The 15,901-nt window shown below is 41.3% G+C and overlaps 1 protein-coding gene across 2 annotated transcripts in view; it reads right to left on the bottom strand.

The window, feature by feature from the left end:
- Positions 1 to 527: 527 nt before the first annotated feature.
- The window catches only part of helz (helicase with zinc finger), a 49,230-nt gene continuing 33,856 nt past the window's right edge, over positions 528 to 15,901 (bottom strand). For both annotated transcript variants that reach the window (XM_024259877.2, XM_036209539.1), the window contains exons 21-33: positions 15,221 to 15,368; positions 13,781 to 13,964; positions 13,203 to 13,431; positions 11,678 to 11,963; positions 8,662 to 8,707; positions 8,037 to 8,224; positions 6,753 to 6,957; positions 6,589 to 6,671; positions 5,993 to 6,494; positions 5,435 to 5,684; positions 4,516 to 5,122; positions 4,069 to 4,345; positions 528 to 2,843 (exon numbers count right to left, since the gene is read on the bottom strand). In XM_024259877.2, coding sequence (XP_024115645.1) covers positions 2,476 to 2,843; positions 4,069 to 4,345; positions 4,516 to 5,122; positions 5,435 to 5,684; positions 5,993 to 6,494; positions 6,589 to 6,671; positions 6,753 to 6,957; positions 8,037 to 8,224; positions 8,662 to 8,707; positions 11,678 to 11,963; positions 13,203 to 13,431; positions 13,781 to 13,964; positions 15,221 to 15,368 — 3,373 coding nt within the window. In that variant the 3' untranslated portion in view covers positions 528 to 2,475. The remainder of the gene's footprint in view (positions 2,844 to 4,068; positions 4,346 to 4,515; positions 5,123 to 5,434; positions 5,685 to 5,992; positions 6,495 to 6,588; positions 6,672 to 6,752; positions 6,958 to 8,036; positions 8,225 to 8,661; positions 8,708 to 11,677; positions 11,964 to 13,202; positions 13,432 to 13,780; positions 13,965 to 15,220; positions 15,369 to 15,901) is intronic.

Genomic DNA, 15,901 nt, shown 5'->3' with positions numbered 1-15,901 from the left:
GTAAAACCATCTAGTAGTTTTGTATCCACGAGAGGAAACACTGGGACTGAAAGGGTGGGGGGGCAGACGGTGATCAGCGCTGGACTGCAGAGGCCGGGAGGGGGCGGGGCTGAAGGTTGCTCCCACCAAAAATTGCTTTTACTGAAAGGCAAAAGGAGATCCGAACATGAAATGGTTATTGTTTCAACGAAGAAGGGACTCTGACGGGTTAACGAGAGAAAAACAAACACAAAAACTGAAATAAAGTCCCTTTCAAATGTCTTTGGCTCAACTTCTTCTGCTCCAAAATAAATAAAGCTAAAGAAGCGGTGAAATGTTAGTATTGCACAACTTCAGAGACGAGCCTGGAGGGAACCGGACCGCCCCTCGCCACCAGCGGGGAGCAACCCCAGCCCGAGAAAGGGAACACAAATGACCATCACACCTTCGATTGACACCGTAGTAACATAACAGCCTTGTTGATAGTTATTGTACTCATCAAATAAAAGAGGAAAAATTGACACCAGGGTTTAACAAAACTGTCTTTGTTTTTTTTTTGTTTTTTTGCTTTTTTTCCACCCCTCCCCCATTTCCAAACCAGAAATCAAGGCAAACGGGTCAAATCAGCCCAACATGCATGAACAGGAAGAAATCATTGATTGTTGTACAGCGGTGAGAACATTTACCAGGACAAGTCCAGCAACCGGTGTGGAAACAAACATCGTACAGAGAAGCAGATGTAACTGCCTTTAGAAAAACTAAATCAAAGACACTTTCTTTAAAAAAAAACAAAAACAATATTTTTGATCTAAAAAGTTACAATATGTTGCAACTATTCGTTGATTTTTTTCCATTTCTAGACTTTTTTTGTGTGAATTTGCATAATTGAAAACCTCTTCTATAAAATGGAGGCGTTCCCAAAGTTCTCATTTGTAAATACATAGAAAATGCATATTTACAAATATGTATTTTCTGCTGAGTAAAAACATCTGAATGGAAACCTTTAAAATCATACGTTAGGTGAAGCTCTGCCTTCCTGTTCAGAGTCGAACTCTTTGAAAAGGGGATGCATTAGTGGCTTCTTGAAACCAAAAAAAAGATGCATCTTTTCATGAACTTTTAAGAGGCTGGAGTGTTTTGACGGTTTTAGAATTGCCTGGAACATTTGAGCATTGAGGGTACTTTCAGATTGAATGGGGTATTTCATGAAGATGTGAGCGCCGGAGCATCAACCGGGCAGGACGATGCTCGACGGGGTCAGAGCGGAACTAAAGAAACAATCGTAACCCACTGAGACTAAAACCAGTCATCCCTCCGATTGGTCTAAAATTAAAAATATTGTGTTGTAGCATCTCAAAAAAAAAAAAAAAAAAAGTTTCGATATCAGATGAAAGATAGAAGACTTCAGTCACCATTCGTTGAATGGGAGCATCATCTGGTGTTTAAAACATCAATAAATACCGATGACGAAAAAACAAAAGTACAAGGTGGTGTTTGTCCAAAAAAAGCTTCCCTTCACATGCTGTTCAGTTTCTGCGTTTACCTCAACACTCGTCTTCTGAAACTTGCCCTTCTCGCTTCAACGTACACAAACCTTCAGAGCAGCCCAAACGTTAAAGAAAACACACAAAGAACGGGTGACCATGAAGAACCTCTGTGTGGTTGGGAAGGATTCGTGAGAATTTGGAGCAACATACTTAAAAACACACATGGTTAAGCAGCAATCATGTAACGTCTATGCTTTTCAATGACCAGAGGAGGAACGTGGATTTCATTCTTTTTTTTCCAAATGACATTTTCAGGAGAAGTGACCATCATTTTTATATTTTTTTAAATAATCACAGAAAATGGTTTCCATGTAAGGAGGACTAAGAAGAAGAAGAAAAAAAAAATCATAGAATGCAAATACTAGCATGAAATCTGTGGCAAACAATTCATTCTTTTTCTTTTTCTGTACAGATTAGAGGAAAATTAACTAATTCTATACACTGTTCCATGTAGTTTGTCAGTTGACCACTTAGCTTTCATCCGCCACCACAAGCACAGTAGCAAAGAAAACTGTTATTCCAAAAAAAAAACATAAAAACGGGGGAAAACAAGGTTTTTAGTAACAAAAAAAAAACATTTTTACTAGGAGAAAATACGCAGCTAAGTGGTCAACCAATTTTTTTAAAGAGTTTTATTTATTTATTTCTGTTTTTTTATTATTTTAGCATTTGATACATATACAAGTGTAGATAATATATTTTCATATATACATAATGAGTATGTATATACTGGTAATGTATTAATTATTATATACTTACGCTTTTCACAGATATGTAACTCGAGGGAAAAAAATAAATGACAGTTACCAATAAAACGCTAAAATCAAACAAACAAAAAAAAGTCTACATTTAGAAACAGTTAAATGAATTTATTTTTTTTCTTTTTACTTTTTTTAAATTTTTTTTGTAAATTTTTGTTTCTTGAATTTCATAAGAGAGTGACTGATGTTCATTTAAAGTAGGAATAGTACCCATTGCTACCGTTTGAACTTCCTATAGTCAGCTCCTGCAGGAGGGAGAGGGGGTCGCTGTTCTTCTTCACCTGCTCGGGCCGCAGAGCCCGCGGTTTGGGTGGAGCACGCAGGGCGCTCGCGTAGGACATGGTCGGCGTCTTGCTTAAATTTGGAGCCCCGTGTGCAGCTTCGACGGAGGCCTGGGGTGGAGACGACTGCTGCTGCTGCTGCTGCTTCTTACTGGAGGTGAGAGGGGGGAACTGGTGCTGCAGGGAGTTGGCGGCGTGTGGATGCATGGGCGGCGCCGCTATGGCCTCGCTCTTCACCTGCTCGTCCGTCTGACGATGCCCCTTGGAGGAGGCCGCTGAGAGGAGAACATCAATCACACAAACTGTAAAACTTCTCAGCGATTACACAGACCAACAAACTTTTAAAGGACAATGTTTGCTTTAAAACCCTTTCTAGATATGTTTCTAATAGAACCTGTGCTTTACATTTCATGACGGGCAGTTCTAGTCGCACTAATGCCTGTCAGGGTGAAGAAAATCTGTGGATTCCAGCTTGAAATAAAAATGCATTTACTTCTACATGCAGCTCTGCAGCAGAAAGTGGGTCAGCTCTGCAGATAATCTTTTCAAATGGAATCAAGCGAGCTGTTTCCAGGATCAGAGGAAACTGTTTCCATTCTGACATTATTGACTAATGAACTGATTGAATCACAGCGTTCTACACTGCCGTGATGGGAGAGGGTTCACGGACACTTAAGTGAAAGCTTCATATTTACAACATTTTTTCAGGTTTTTCAGACAGAAAAAGGAGCGTTCTTCTGCCTAATCTGAACAAAAAGAAAATAAAATGTTCAGATGCAGAGAACAAATAAACAAAGCCCACAAACTAAGACTACCAAGGTCAAACTCCCAAGTAAAATAACAAAACCCAGCAGTGTAAGACTAATGAAGACAAAGAGGGGAGAAGGAGCAAAAAATAAATAAAAGAAAATGAAATAGAAATTTTCTAAAGTAAGGATTACTTAATTAGCATTTATTTAATTAAGATTAGTTAAATGTATAAATTGATTTCTGAGGTGAACATAGATGATAAACTATGTAAGTTTCAACATCCCTGTTGACCTGAAGACGTTCCAGAGCTGCACTGAGATGATCCTGTTTGTTACAGAGCGTCTTTTATTTTGAAAATAAGTTATTTGAACTTTGTCAAACGTAAAAAAATAAAAATAAAAAAAAAGAATCACATTTTAAGAGATGCTAAGTTCTTTTTATATTTTTGCTTTGGTTCGTGCCAACACATAGACATAATTCATATTTATTACTTAAAAAGAATGACTTCATGAATGCATAAATTTCCTAAAGGCTAAAGTAAGACTACACGGCTAGAAAACCTGCCCAAATTACTCTTTTACTGTTAAAGGTTGCCGCCCCCTGCTGTACATGGTACTGTACATGATGCTGTCTCAATATCATCTAGTTTTTGATCGTTGACATAACAGTGAAGCTAAAACGGCCAAAATTGGAACAAGACGAGGAGCTGTTGAACTTAATAAATGCAAGTGACTCTAACCGGTGACTTACCCAGAGACTCTCGATGCTGAGCGAGTGAGCCGGCTCCGTTACACGGAATGTTCTGAAACGGGCCGGGACCTCCGCCGTTACTGGGCCACAGGTGGTCATGCAGGGGGTAGGTGTAGGAGCCGTGGGGGTGCTGATGATGCTGTATCTGAGGGTGCTCTGGGTCGGAGGGGCAGGGCTGGGGCTGCTGGGGCAGAGAGTTGGCGGGAGACGATTCGTCGGGGAAGCTGGAGGAGATGCGGCGCTGATAGAGAGGCCGACCCGGACCCCGGGGTTCATACTGTGCAGACGGGAGGAGAAGAACAAAGAGGCATCAGTGGAATGAAGCTGGAGCAATCGGATGTCATGCACACGTTTTCATCAGAGGAACTACGAATGAATAAACTAAAATCTAAAGGAGCTGAACAGTTTTTCAAGGATGTTTGGGTAATTACATCTCATTAGTGTTACCTCGTCTACAGTGTGGAGGGCCGTGGCTGCTGGTGTTCTGGGGGAGAGTGGATGGTAGGACTCTACATCTTGGCCTTGGTTTTGTTGATGTTGCTGCTGCTGCTGCTGCTGCTGGTGAAGCTGCATCAGGTGCACCTGCTCCTGCCTACTGGGGTGGGCCATGAGGGGAAATCCATAAGGGAGATTGTGGCCCTGGTTCCCCATTATATGATTCTGCTGGGCAGCAGCTCCACCGTGGGACCACTGGGCGTCTGGGAGGAGGAATTTGCCCTGGGAGGGAGGAGGGCTTCCGGGGTGAGCCGATGGCTGAGGGGGGTAGCTGGCGGGGTTGTAGAGGGGGTTCCCGGGGTGCTGCTGCAGAGCTTGATTGTTGATGATGTTGTCGTTGGGGAGGGCGTGCGCGGTCTCGTGGGGGTAGAGTCCTGATGGGTACGGAGCGGCGTGATTGGAGAGGGGAGCTAGAGAGGAGGAGGACAGGTCGGCTGAGGGGCGGGGCTGGGACTGTCGATACTGAAGGAGGCGGGACTGGGGTGGGGGCTGCATCTCGGGGGCTTCCCTTGGTTCGGGGTGATCCTGGGGGGGCATCTCTCTCAAGAGGGCTGGGTATCTGGAAGTTAAAAATAAGCATCACTTGTTAGAGCAAATGACCAAAAAAAGTAGAAAAAATGCTGATTTTTACTGAATTTAATGTAAACAATGTGACAAATCTATTGATATGTATTACTGGAAATCAGTGTGACAGATATGCAGCAATACTATGCATTAAGTGTTGAACGGAGGAGATCTAAATAAGTACGTGAAGAACCACAAAAGTGGACGCAATGTTTTGCAATGAACTTCAAAAACCTTGACAAATAGGCAATCCAGAAATATTTATCAATGAACAAATCTGTGCTCGTGAGGCAGGAGTTAGTCTCACCTGGCGAAAGTCGGCCCTGCGGTGGACGAGAAGGCTTCGTCTTCAGCGTTGGCACAAAGGCCCCAGCTGGCTGGTCGAAGCAGCTGGGGGGGGAAGCGAGCCATGCTGGGCTGAGCAAGGTGAGCCAGCTGCTGGGGCAGAGGAAAGGCGACGTTGCCCTGGAGGAACGGGCCTGCTGCCTCCCCCCACTGACCCCGCCTGGCCGCCTGCTGCTGGCTCAGGGCCTCCAGAGCCGAGGGACCCTGGTTGTCTGAAAGGGGAACCACGGGGTTAAACACAGAACAAGAACAAATTTCTATTTCAAATATAAATATTTAAGTACTGTAACTTTTCAACTGTTAACAGGATGATTCCAGTAGATTTTAAAGGAGAAAAGCGGCTTTACGCCGCTTTTCTCCTTTAAAATCTACTGGAATCATCCTGTTTTTAAATCTTTTTCTTCATTTTATAAGCATCATGAGACCAATTTAGCCATGTGCTTTAGTGCATAAGTTTTTAATCAACTTGCCTTTCAGAATCATCCTGATCATAAAGTAGGTAGTAGAAGGTTCCGCTCACCTAGAGAGTCGGCTGGGCCTCCGTTCTGTCCATCCTCCCCGTAGTTGCTGATTCGGTTATGCTGCAGCCCCAGATGCTGGGCGGTGGGGTGACCCATGGGAGTCCTAACAGTGCTGCTCAAGTCCTCCACCCCTCCTGTCTCGGGTCCGTCCACAGAGGGGGACTGCACAGGTCTGTGGGTGGGTATGGCGCCACTCAGAAACGAAGCGTTGTGGTTCCCAGCGGTGAAGGCGGGGCTTAGCTGCTGCTGACTCTGCGGCGTCATGCCGGGGTGCTGGGGCTGGCCGAGTCGAAACGGAAGCCTAGGTACTGGAAACTGCTGCGGGAAAGTCCTTCCACCGGCAGGATGGGGCGGGAACGCTGCGCTCGGAGGTGCCAGGTGGTAGTTGAGCGGTCTCTGAGGGGCTGAGGGGTCTTTCCGGAGCAGCAAAGTGTTGGGAAATCCAATGATCCCTTCGGTCTGTGGATCCTGACCTCGACTTTGCCCTGTATCTAAATCTCCCTGAACAAACAGTTACAATAAAACCATCATAAGATTTTCAGTCATTTCCACAAAGCTCATTTAGATGATTGTCAAACCACTCAACAAAGCTTGCCTGCTTTTCCTTTATTTCCACATTTTTCCTCTCTGGAGTCTGAAGACGATTCTGTTCCGACTTTGAACTTCCCTCCACTTTACCTAAAGGGGTAAAAAGAAAAATGAATCAAAAACCCTCCACCTCAATCCCTCACTGAAGCTTATGGAAACAGCTGTTCATGCCATTTCTGATGGGGTCGGCTGGTTGCTCCTTGTCAGGACTGGGCTGGCCCATTCCTAACGGGGAAGGATGTGCGACCCCCCCATAAGGAATGGGGGAGCCTCTGCCCTGCGGCTGCAGCAGGTTCAAGTTGTACGCCATGGCTGCTGGGTGGCTCATGATGCGGGGGTCCACAGCGAAGCGGTTCTGGTATCCAGGCCAGGGAAGCTGGGGAGCATTTGAAACCGAACAGTCAGCATATTTCCAGTCATTAAGCATTAGAGTATATATTAAATGTTAAAGTACAAAGCTCCTAAAGATAACAGTATTTTATTTAAAATAAAAACATTTAAATATTCCTCATTATTACACACAACAGAGTTCAACAACAATGGATTTTTGACAAATAAAAAAAATGTGTTCAAAATATAGTCTAAAACCATCTGTTTGCTGCCCCCTATAGGTTAAATCAATGTATTACATCTGAATCTTGTGATTGGTCAAACCATTTAAGTCCCACCTCATGATCTGCAGCTCCAGTAATGACTACATCCTGTTCTCCAGCCCCGCCCCTCTGACTGGATTTCCACATTTCAGCTGTGGGTGGAGTCAGCCTCCAACTTCTCTGTTTAGTTACCCTTTAATGTTGGGACTCCAGAAACACCAGCAGCTTCAAATATTCTTCATTCTATTTTAGCAGCTGCTCTCTAAATCCGATGGATTTGTCTGGCAGAAACCTTCCTCCTTCTTTCTTTATCTGCACCAACCCGTGTTTCTGAATCAGCCACAAATCTCTTATTCGTACGATGATCACGAACAACGGTGAAATATCCAAAGTTTGTCCAAGACATTTAATTATTTCAGACTTTTCAGCAGCAGAGATCGTTTTTCTTTCCCATATTGCTTGAAAACATTGGTCTGTCCGTCATTAGTAGTTTTTCATTTAATTGAACTACCTAGTAAACTAATGATGACAGGTGTCTGAAATTAATGTCAGTGATCCAAAGAGACAAAATATCATCCACGAGTTTCATTAAAAAGATTTGATCTTTTTAACACTTAAATACAATTTGCACAATAATTTAGAACATCCTGTATTTTATCACTAAAATGCTATTATTTGAAATAATTGGTTAAGTGCACAAATCTAATACTTTCATGCTAAAATTTGCCATTTGCATCACGTTAGGAATACTTGAGTGTTTCCTTTGATTTAAATTCACCGCTTTAACATCTGCAGTACTTTTGCTGGTTTATGGTGCAGACTAGTGAACGGCGCCGAATGTTTCCGTCAGCGCTGAACATACCGGCAGAGGCATGGACATGACCATGTTCCCCCCGTACACAGCTGGAACGTAGAGGATGCTGGCGCCCGTGTGAGGATCGATCCTCTGAACCGGACTGGGGGACTTGCCCATGCCGGTGGCGGTGCCGCTCAGAGGAGGAGTGAAGGCCCGGATGGGGTTTCCCATCAGTACAGCAGGGTTGGGCTGAACTGCAATGACGAACAGATGGAGGAAAAAACATTTAAGTTAAATATAAATCACTGTTAAGATGATATAACACTGAGAGAAAAATGTAAAAACTTTAAAAGGTGGAATGCTGTTACATTAAATGACCGAACAAGCCAAGTGATGACCATTTTGAAGGATTAAAAACAAAAACAAAAATGCAGCTAATTTCTTAAATAATCCTTATTAACCATCACAATTCATAAATGAAATAAAGTCTTAAATTCATTTCTATTTCCACCACCTCCACTCCTCTCTTTTAGTCTAGTAGAAACCATAACAAGTCTCAAATGTTGTTCAAAAGAAATAATGAGGTGAGGCTATGATGTTTTTTTCTCATGAGTCATAAAAAAATTTGTGTCTGAGCAACAAAAATCCAGCTGGATCTCCAGCTTTGATCATCTCTTCCACACACACTCACCATATCCTTCAGGTGGGAGGTGCTCTGAGTGGTTAGCATGTTTCCCCTGTAAACAAAAGAGTCACAAAGTGACAGTTTATGTCTGCAAATGTCCAAAAAAAGACACAGCAAGAAGACTAAGCAACAACTGATAGCCAGTCTACTGAAACAAACACCAACGGATACTGAAAAAGTAAAAAAATCAGTAGAACACAACATGTCATTTTAAAGTTGCTAAGCTGAATTGCTAACTAAAAAGGCATTTGATTAATTAAGGATTCCGATTTTTACTGCACTAATAGACTTCAGCATTTGCTCATTGAGAGGTGTTTACTTACAACCAGAGAGAATTATATACTTCTAAGTCTGCACAGGTATCCACTGCTTTTAAACGCTAACATGTTTGAAAACTCCAGAAAACCGTTCAATACCTTCTTTTGAAGGGGAAACATACTCAATACATTATGCATTTATCTGCTACAGTTTATTGCTGTTCTAATAAATGTAACACAAAGACAAGGTTCCTGCAAGGATCTTCAAGTCAGTTTAAGAATTTTAAGACCTTTTTTTTTAAAGGAGCCACACCATGAAAAATCTACTTTCTGAGCTTTTAAGTGCATTATACTCAATCCTCTCTATAAAGAACCTCAAAGAGGTATTTTCATCAGTTCAGAGTAATCCTCTAAAAACCTGCGATCTCAACAGCAGCCCCTCCCATACCCACAAAAACAAGCGGGTTCTCACGTGCTGATGTCACAAGGTGAGAACCGCTCTGCCCCCAGGCTAACATAAACACCCACTTTCTCTGCGGAGCTAACGTGATCATCAGCAAAGCATCGACTCTGAGAAGAAGTAGATCCTGTTGTATCTAATCTGGAGAGAAATCAACGGATCTAGGATTATGTCGTGAAATAGGCAGGAACAACAAGGAGCAAAAGGCGGGTAGTTTTACTTCTGGGTATGAAAGGAGTTTATAAAAATAACTGTTTCATAAATAATTTTTTTAGTGTTCAAACGGTAATACATGATCAATATATGGATATACAGTAGTTTACTCTAAAAGACTAAAGAAAATCATGGTGTAGCCCCTTTAAGAGCTTTCTTAGGCCATGCAAGACAAAAATTAAGAACAATTTCTCAGTCTAATTATACTTCATTTCCCATTTATCAGCACAATTTTTAAGGCTCAGATATCAAAATTCAAGACTTTTTTAAGGCTATTTAAAATATTATTTTTGCATTCAAAAATTTGGTGCTTTTATAGACTTTTTAAGCCCTGCAAGAACCCTGCAAAGAATAGAGAGGTGTGAAAGTAAGAGGCAAAAAATAATTGATTTTTATAAAAACATTTAATTTTAAATCAACCCTACGTAGGTTTCTATTCCTATGCACTACTGCTCAGTACCTACACTCTAGGTACTAGAAATCCACTGAATATTAGAAACTAAAAAAAATCATGATTGTTTTCAAGATTGATTCAAGATTGATTTCATTTGGCCTTTTCCCATTTTGTTTATTCACTCCACCACTATCCAAGGAGGCCCAACGTGCCTCACACAACGTCAAACCAATAAATAATACACTGATAAAAAAACACTTAAACAGATACTGAGGCACAGTAGATGGGGGTTTCGAACTCAATCGCACAAGGGGCCAAAATCCAAAACACATCTTAAGTCGTGGGCCGAAAAATAAAAAATAAATGATCTGGAGGGCCGGATAGGATTACCCTGAGGGCCGCATCCGGCTCCCGGGCCTCGACTTTGACACGTGGTGTGCCTTCAAGTGACTTAAACGTATAAACAAAAATTTGAAAACAAATCCAATATTCGACTGGATGAGGGTTAGATGCTTGAACTTTTTAGTGCCACAGATTTAGCTTCTCGTGCAGCTTTTCTCCTTCAGAATCTACTGGAATTATGGAATTATGCTGAAAAATGACAGTAAAACAAAGAACATAAACACTGGAGCTCCGGTAATAAAGGGTTAAGATTTGACTTCAGAGAAAAGACTTGCTCTTAGCCTTCATAGTGCAGTTTTTCCTAACAGCACAATAAAAAATGTCTGTAAAAATGGAGGATTTTTAGAGAAACTTATTTCTATCCATTAAAAAATGCTGGATTCATCAAAGCATAGTTGATTAAATTGGGGTTTTAAGTACAGACAGCTCGACTTGCCTGACCTTTAATTTGGAACACCGAGGGGGAAAAAATGAACGGTTTTCTTAGCTTTGTGTCAATCTATGCAGTATAATTTTAAACTGGATAGTAAAACTATTAGAAAAAAATCAGAAAAGGTGTGTGTTTACCTTTAAAGCTGAGCATACAGCAGAGTTTAGACTCATTAAGCCGAGAGGAGGATGGCAGCAGGCTGGCTGCTGTGCTGATACTGTTAACCTTTATGTCGGGGCGGGTGACAAGACAGCCTGAGCCGACTGCACCCCAGCAAAACAAGCTTTTTAAAGCCATCCACGTAAAATCTCAAATGCTTCTTTGTTTATTTTCAGTCATAAAGCAGTTTGAATTGAATAGTTATAGTATTTGTGTAACTCATCCCAACACATACAATGTTATTTTTGGTGAATTTAATCTTTAACACTAAAATAACTATTATAAAAATCCACTAATTCACAAATGTTCAGATAATTATTCTCAGCTAAATGAAACTCTACATAAAAATGTGACTTTTGATGCATTTCTAAGATGAGAAAAATGCTGAATAAAGACATAAAAAAATAGTGTCTTTCAGACTGAGCTTCAGCCATGACAAATCCCCTCATTCCAATACTTTTTGCCTCTCGAACTGCTGAGCTCCTACACAACTTCTGAGCGAGGAGGCTGGCTGCGTTGCCATGACGACCACCAGGCTTATGCAATTATCCAACAGCTTTTAGTGAGGTGAATCTATATGAAATATGAGTTTCTGTGCTCTGAATTTTATTCGCTCAGTTTCCTCTGTTTGCGGTTTAACACATGCGTTTAAGAAACAGCAGATAGAAACAGAAATGTATGCGCCGGTGCTTTTTTTTTCTCCTCACCTTAGGGGGTGACTGCTGCTGTTGCTGTTGCTGTGGAGCCTGCTTGTTAGAGGCTGACTGAGAATGTTGGGGGTGTGGGTGGTGGAGGGGGTGGAGGACCTGCGAGGAAGACTGGTGTCCTTGCAGGGGTCTGAAGGCACGAGGGATGAACTCCGGAGCCAGGGGGTTCAGGACGTACGTCTTTTTCAGCTCCAGGGCCTCCAGCTGAGCCTTGATCTGCTCAAAGGTGATGCCGTGGAGGCTGGAGTTTTCATGGCAAATGTAAATGAAGTGTTCCCAGAATTTCCTGTTAAAGCGAGAAACAGATGCTTACTCTATGTTGCTAGAATTTTAAGTGAGATGGTAAGGCGGCGGGAGAGAAATTCAAACACTCAATTTTCTATCTGGTTTGAAAAAGCTGTTTGAGCTGTGCTAAATTCAGGCCGTCTACTTTATGCCAGCAGCTCTTCACTCCTGATCATTCACAGTGCGGACACATTGTACACGTACTGAAGACTTCAGCTTCATAGGTCTGCAGGCTGACATTTATCAAGCAGCTTGACAGTTTATTTGCTGAGACAAGCATCAGACACTGAGGAGGGCAGGAGGCAGACTTATTTAAAGGAAGGAAAGCATGAATAAAGCTGAAATAAATGGAACAAAAAAAAGAGAAAACTAGTAAATGGTAGATTATTGTGAGAACCACAAGAGGATATGCTCCACATGTGACTAGAATACACCAAAACAAATGTACAAATCAACTTTGGCGTTATTGTTAGTTTTTGGTACTCAAAAAGGTAGTCAATGGTACTGTAGTCCCTCACTATAACGCAGTTCACCTTCTGCAGAAGTGACGTCATCAGTCAGAATTACAAATATGTGCGGCACAGGGGAGGTACGGGCTGCTGGTGCCTCACCTGCCACTGTCTCACGTAACAGGAAACTTACTCTTTTTTTTTTTTTAACCAAAGAAATGTTGAAAATCCACAAAAAAGATGATCACAAAATACAATTGTCTGCATGCATAAATATTTAATTTAACATTTTTAAAAAAGCACATTTAATTATTTTTGCATTTTTAGATTTTACAGGTGAAGCTGTGCTTAACCTGCCCCCCTTGACTGAACGTCACTGGCAGTTTTGATGATTTTTTTGGTTACATTTTTTTTTAAAGCCTACCGTTGTGCACAGTGTCTGGCTGTAGACCCTTTATATAAATCTCTCTCCAGTACAGCTGATCTTTGGTTTCATTCTATAATATAGGACTTATTTTCTGCGAAGTTGGAACTAAGAGTTTAAAAGGGAAAAGTTTGGATATAAAAATGCATGTTTAAAACATTTGAAATTATTGTAAAAAATAAAAATAAAACTGACTTCTTCAGAGAGTTTGTCAATCGCTGCTTATTTTTAGAACATAATATTCAAGGTAACACTGCATTTACAAAAATAACTAAAAACAACATTTATAAAAACGTTAAAGTTACTTAAAATCAATACTGTGCTACTATGGTCAGACCACAGTGATTGACAGTCCAGTACAAATTACCTGCAGCGCCCTACAGAGCAGAGCGCTATGGGGTCTCCCACAACTGCAACCAGGGACTGGGCTCTTGTAATGGCTGTGTTGAGTAGCTTGTAGTTGGACAAGAAACCATAGTCAAGATCTTCTGTCGAGTCCTCAACCAGCTGCTCTTTGCGCTTGATGGCGGTTTGCTTGTGCTTGCAGGTGTGCCGTGTCCGCACGGTGCTGAGGAACAGCACCCGAAACTGTTTCCCTGCAACACAACATGTCACGTTTCACTCCAGAGGTACAAGGAGATCAACAGTCTTAAACCAGATGGAAAGTATGTGAAAAACTCAGTGTGTGTCACATCCACAGTGATTGTTTCACTTCACAGTTTTTCAGGATTGTATTGTGATGATAGACACACCTTTTTTGTGTTTCACTGGTCATACTGTTCAAATTCATATTCAATGTCCAACATTTCCTAAGCTTTAATCAATAGTCAAAAACCGAGTGACAGTGGTTCATTTCTCCGAACACATGATCTTTGTCAATGACAGACGCCCTGCTTTCTGTGGACACACATTGTACTTCTGACTTTTTACCACACAGTTGCTCACCTTGGACGTTGAGTACTCTTTCAACGCTAACCTCGTGCATCCTCTTCTTTCGGAGCTCAGCCCGGATGCGGAAGACTTGGTCGGCATAGGGAGACACCACCCCGATGCTTCCTTCATCCAGTTTACCCCAGGCAACCGGCCACTTCTTACGCAACTCCTCCACCCGCTCCACGATCTCAAACACCTGGACACACAGAAACAATTGACTATGTAGAGAATTCAATATAAAAACGTGAAAAGAAATCTTTAACATATCAATGAATAATTTAAGTAACGATAATAGAATAAAAATGTTAATCTAGAAAAAAAACGAAGAAGGTAATGAACAGATTTATGAAGAAAATTGCGCGTGGGTGGGGTCTTCTTCAAAGCAATATGTCAATATGACATCCTGACAGACAAAGGAACAAAGTTGATGAAACAACAAAGATTTGGGACATTTTCACCGCTTTGACTTTTTGCTCCGAGGTTCTCCCTATTGTAGGTGGTGGAGGAGCGTTAATGAACGGTAAAAACACAATAGAAGAAGAATCTCCTCCCTGCAGCTACCTGTGTGAGCGCACTGCTCCGGTGTGGATACCACCTGCTGAGTGCACATTCCTAAACCGTGAAGAGCGCGTTCTGGAACGCACCGCGTGCAGCCGGTGTGTAAGCACCTTCAGTCTGAATGTTGCAGAGCTACAAATAATTGATGAAGGGATTTATAAGAGGATTCACAGGCAGCTATTAGCATGACTTTCATCCAGCTATGTTACACGTTCAGAAGATGCTTACATCTGAGTAGAAAATGAAGTGGAAAAGGTTTCATCAGTTTCTTAACCTCTAAGACTTTTTTTGTAGTTGTGCAATAGTTGGTTGTATTTCTGAATACCTAATGTTGGTTTGTTATTGAGATTTGGCTGTGAGTTGAAACACAAATTAATGTAATAAAGAGAAAAAAACGACTTCATGATCAGCGAAATAAAGTGAGCTGTCGTGGATTATTGTTTGTACATTTATTTTATTTTATTCAACTCAAACATTTTTTTCTTTGGTGGTAATGGCTTGGCATCTAAATAAAACTCCAAAAAGAACATTTTATATGCCTTTTGAAGTTTGTATATTGAAAATATTTTTATATACGGCTTCAAAGTAATCCAATATTATGTCAACGCTCTGTGGTTGAGATACGCCCTTTTAGAAAGAAAAAGATCTTTGGATGTTCTTTAAACATAGATTTAAGTAAAGAGCAACTAAAAAAGAAGAAATAATCCACAAAAAAGTTTGATCAAATCTTGGAAAAACATAGGTTTTGTACAGATTACTACTTCAGCAAAATCCATGAAAACTGACTTGCTTTGTGGTCAAAATACATTTTAAAAAGTGTCTTTAAAGAAAAAAGCATCCTTCTGTTAAATAAAGAATAAAAGATGTCTCAAAGCGGCGTGCTTTCAAACTGACCTCAGCGTTGTTGTAGTAGGCAGTGCTGTTCTTCTCTTGGACGTCTTCTCCTCTGGCTGTGAAGAAGGTGAGAGGGTAGAAGTCCTTGTGGGACGGCTGCTTTCCACTTGCCATCAGCTTTCCATCATAAAACAGTTCTGACGTGTAGCTTGAGAGAGAAGGGAAACCCAGACGTCACAACCTGTGTAATCAACTTCTGCTAAAATGACTCATTTAATCTGAAACATTTGAATTCATTTGAACAGTAAATTATCAATCACATTTAAGGCTTCAAGTTGATGTTATACGCCTCAGACTGCAGTGAATTTTAAAATCTTCAGCAAGTCTTAAAGGGTAACCAAACCCTAAATCAACCTTTTTTTTGTCTGTTGAATTCTATAAATGGGGCTTTAAAAATGCTGTCAGTTGGTCCTTCCCAAACTTTTGACAATTTAAAATAAACTTGTTCAATTCCGGAAAAGATGGTCTAAAACTTTCTGTGTGCTCTCCCCTACAGGTGTGCAGTCTGAGCGACGAAAAGGTCTGGCAGCAGCTCGATTTGAGCGACGTGGCGTGAATCGGGTGGTGCAGCCAAAATGTAATATCTGAAGTCTGACAGGTTGCTGTGTCGCATCTGCCAATCATGAACTCAGCTTTGGGCACATGGCGTTTGCAGTGGTGTTGCTCCCGCAGTGGCGCTCC

This window comes from Oryzias melastigma, linkage group LG1, assembly GCF_002922805.2.
Source record: "Oryzias melastigma strain HK-1 linkage group LG1, ASM292280v2, whole genome shotgun sequence".
Classification (NCBI taxonomy): Eukaryota; Metazoa; Chordata; class Actinopteri; order Beloniformes; family Adrianichthyidae; genus Oryzias; species Oryzias melastigma.
Note: the sequence above shows the minus strand (reverse complement) of the source record. Positions and strands in the feature narration are given on the sequence as shown.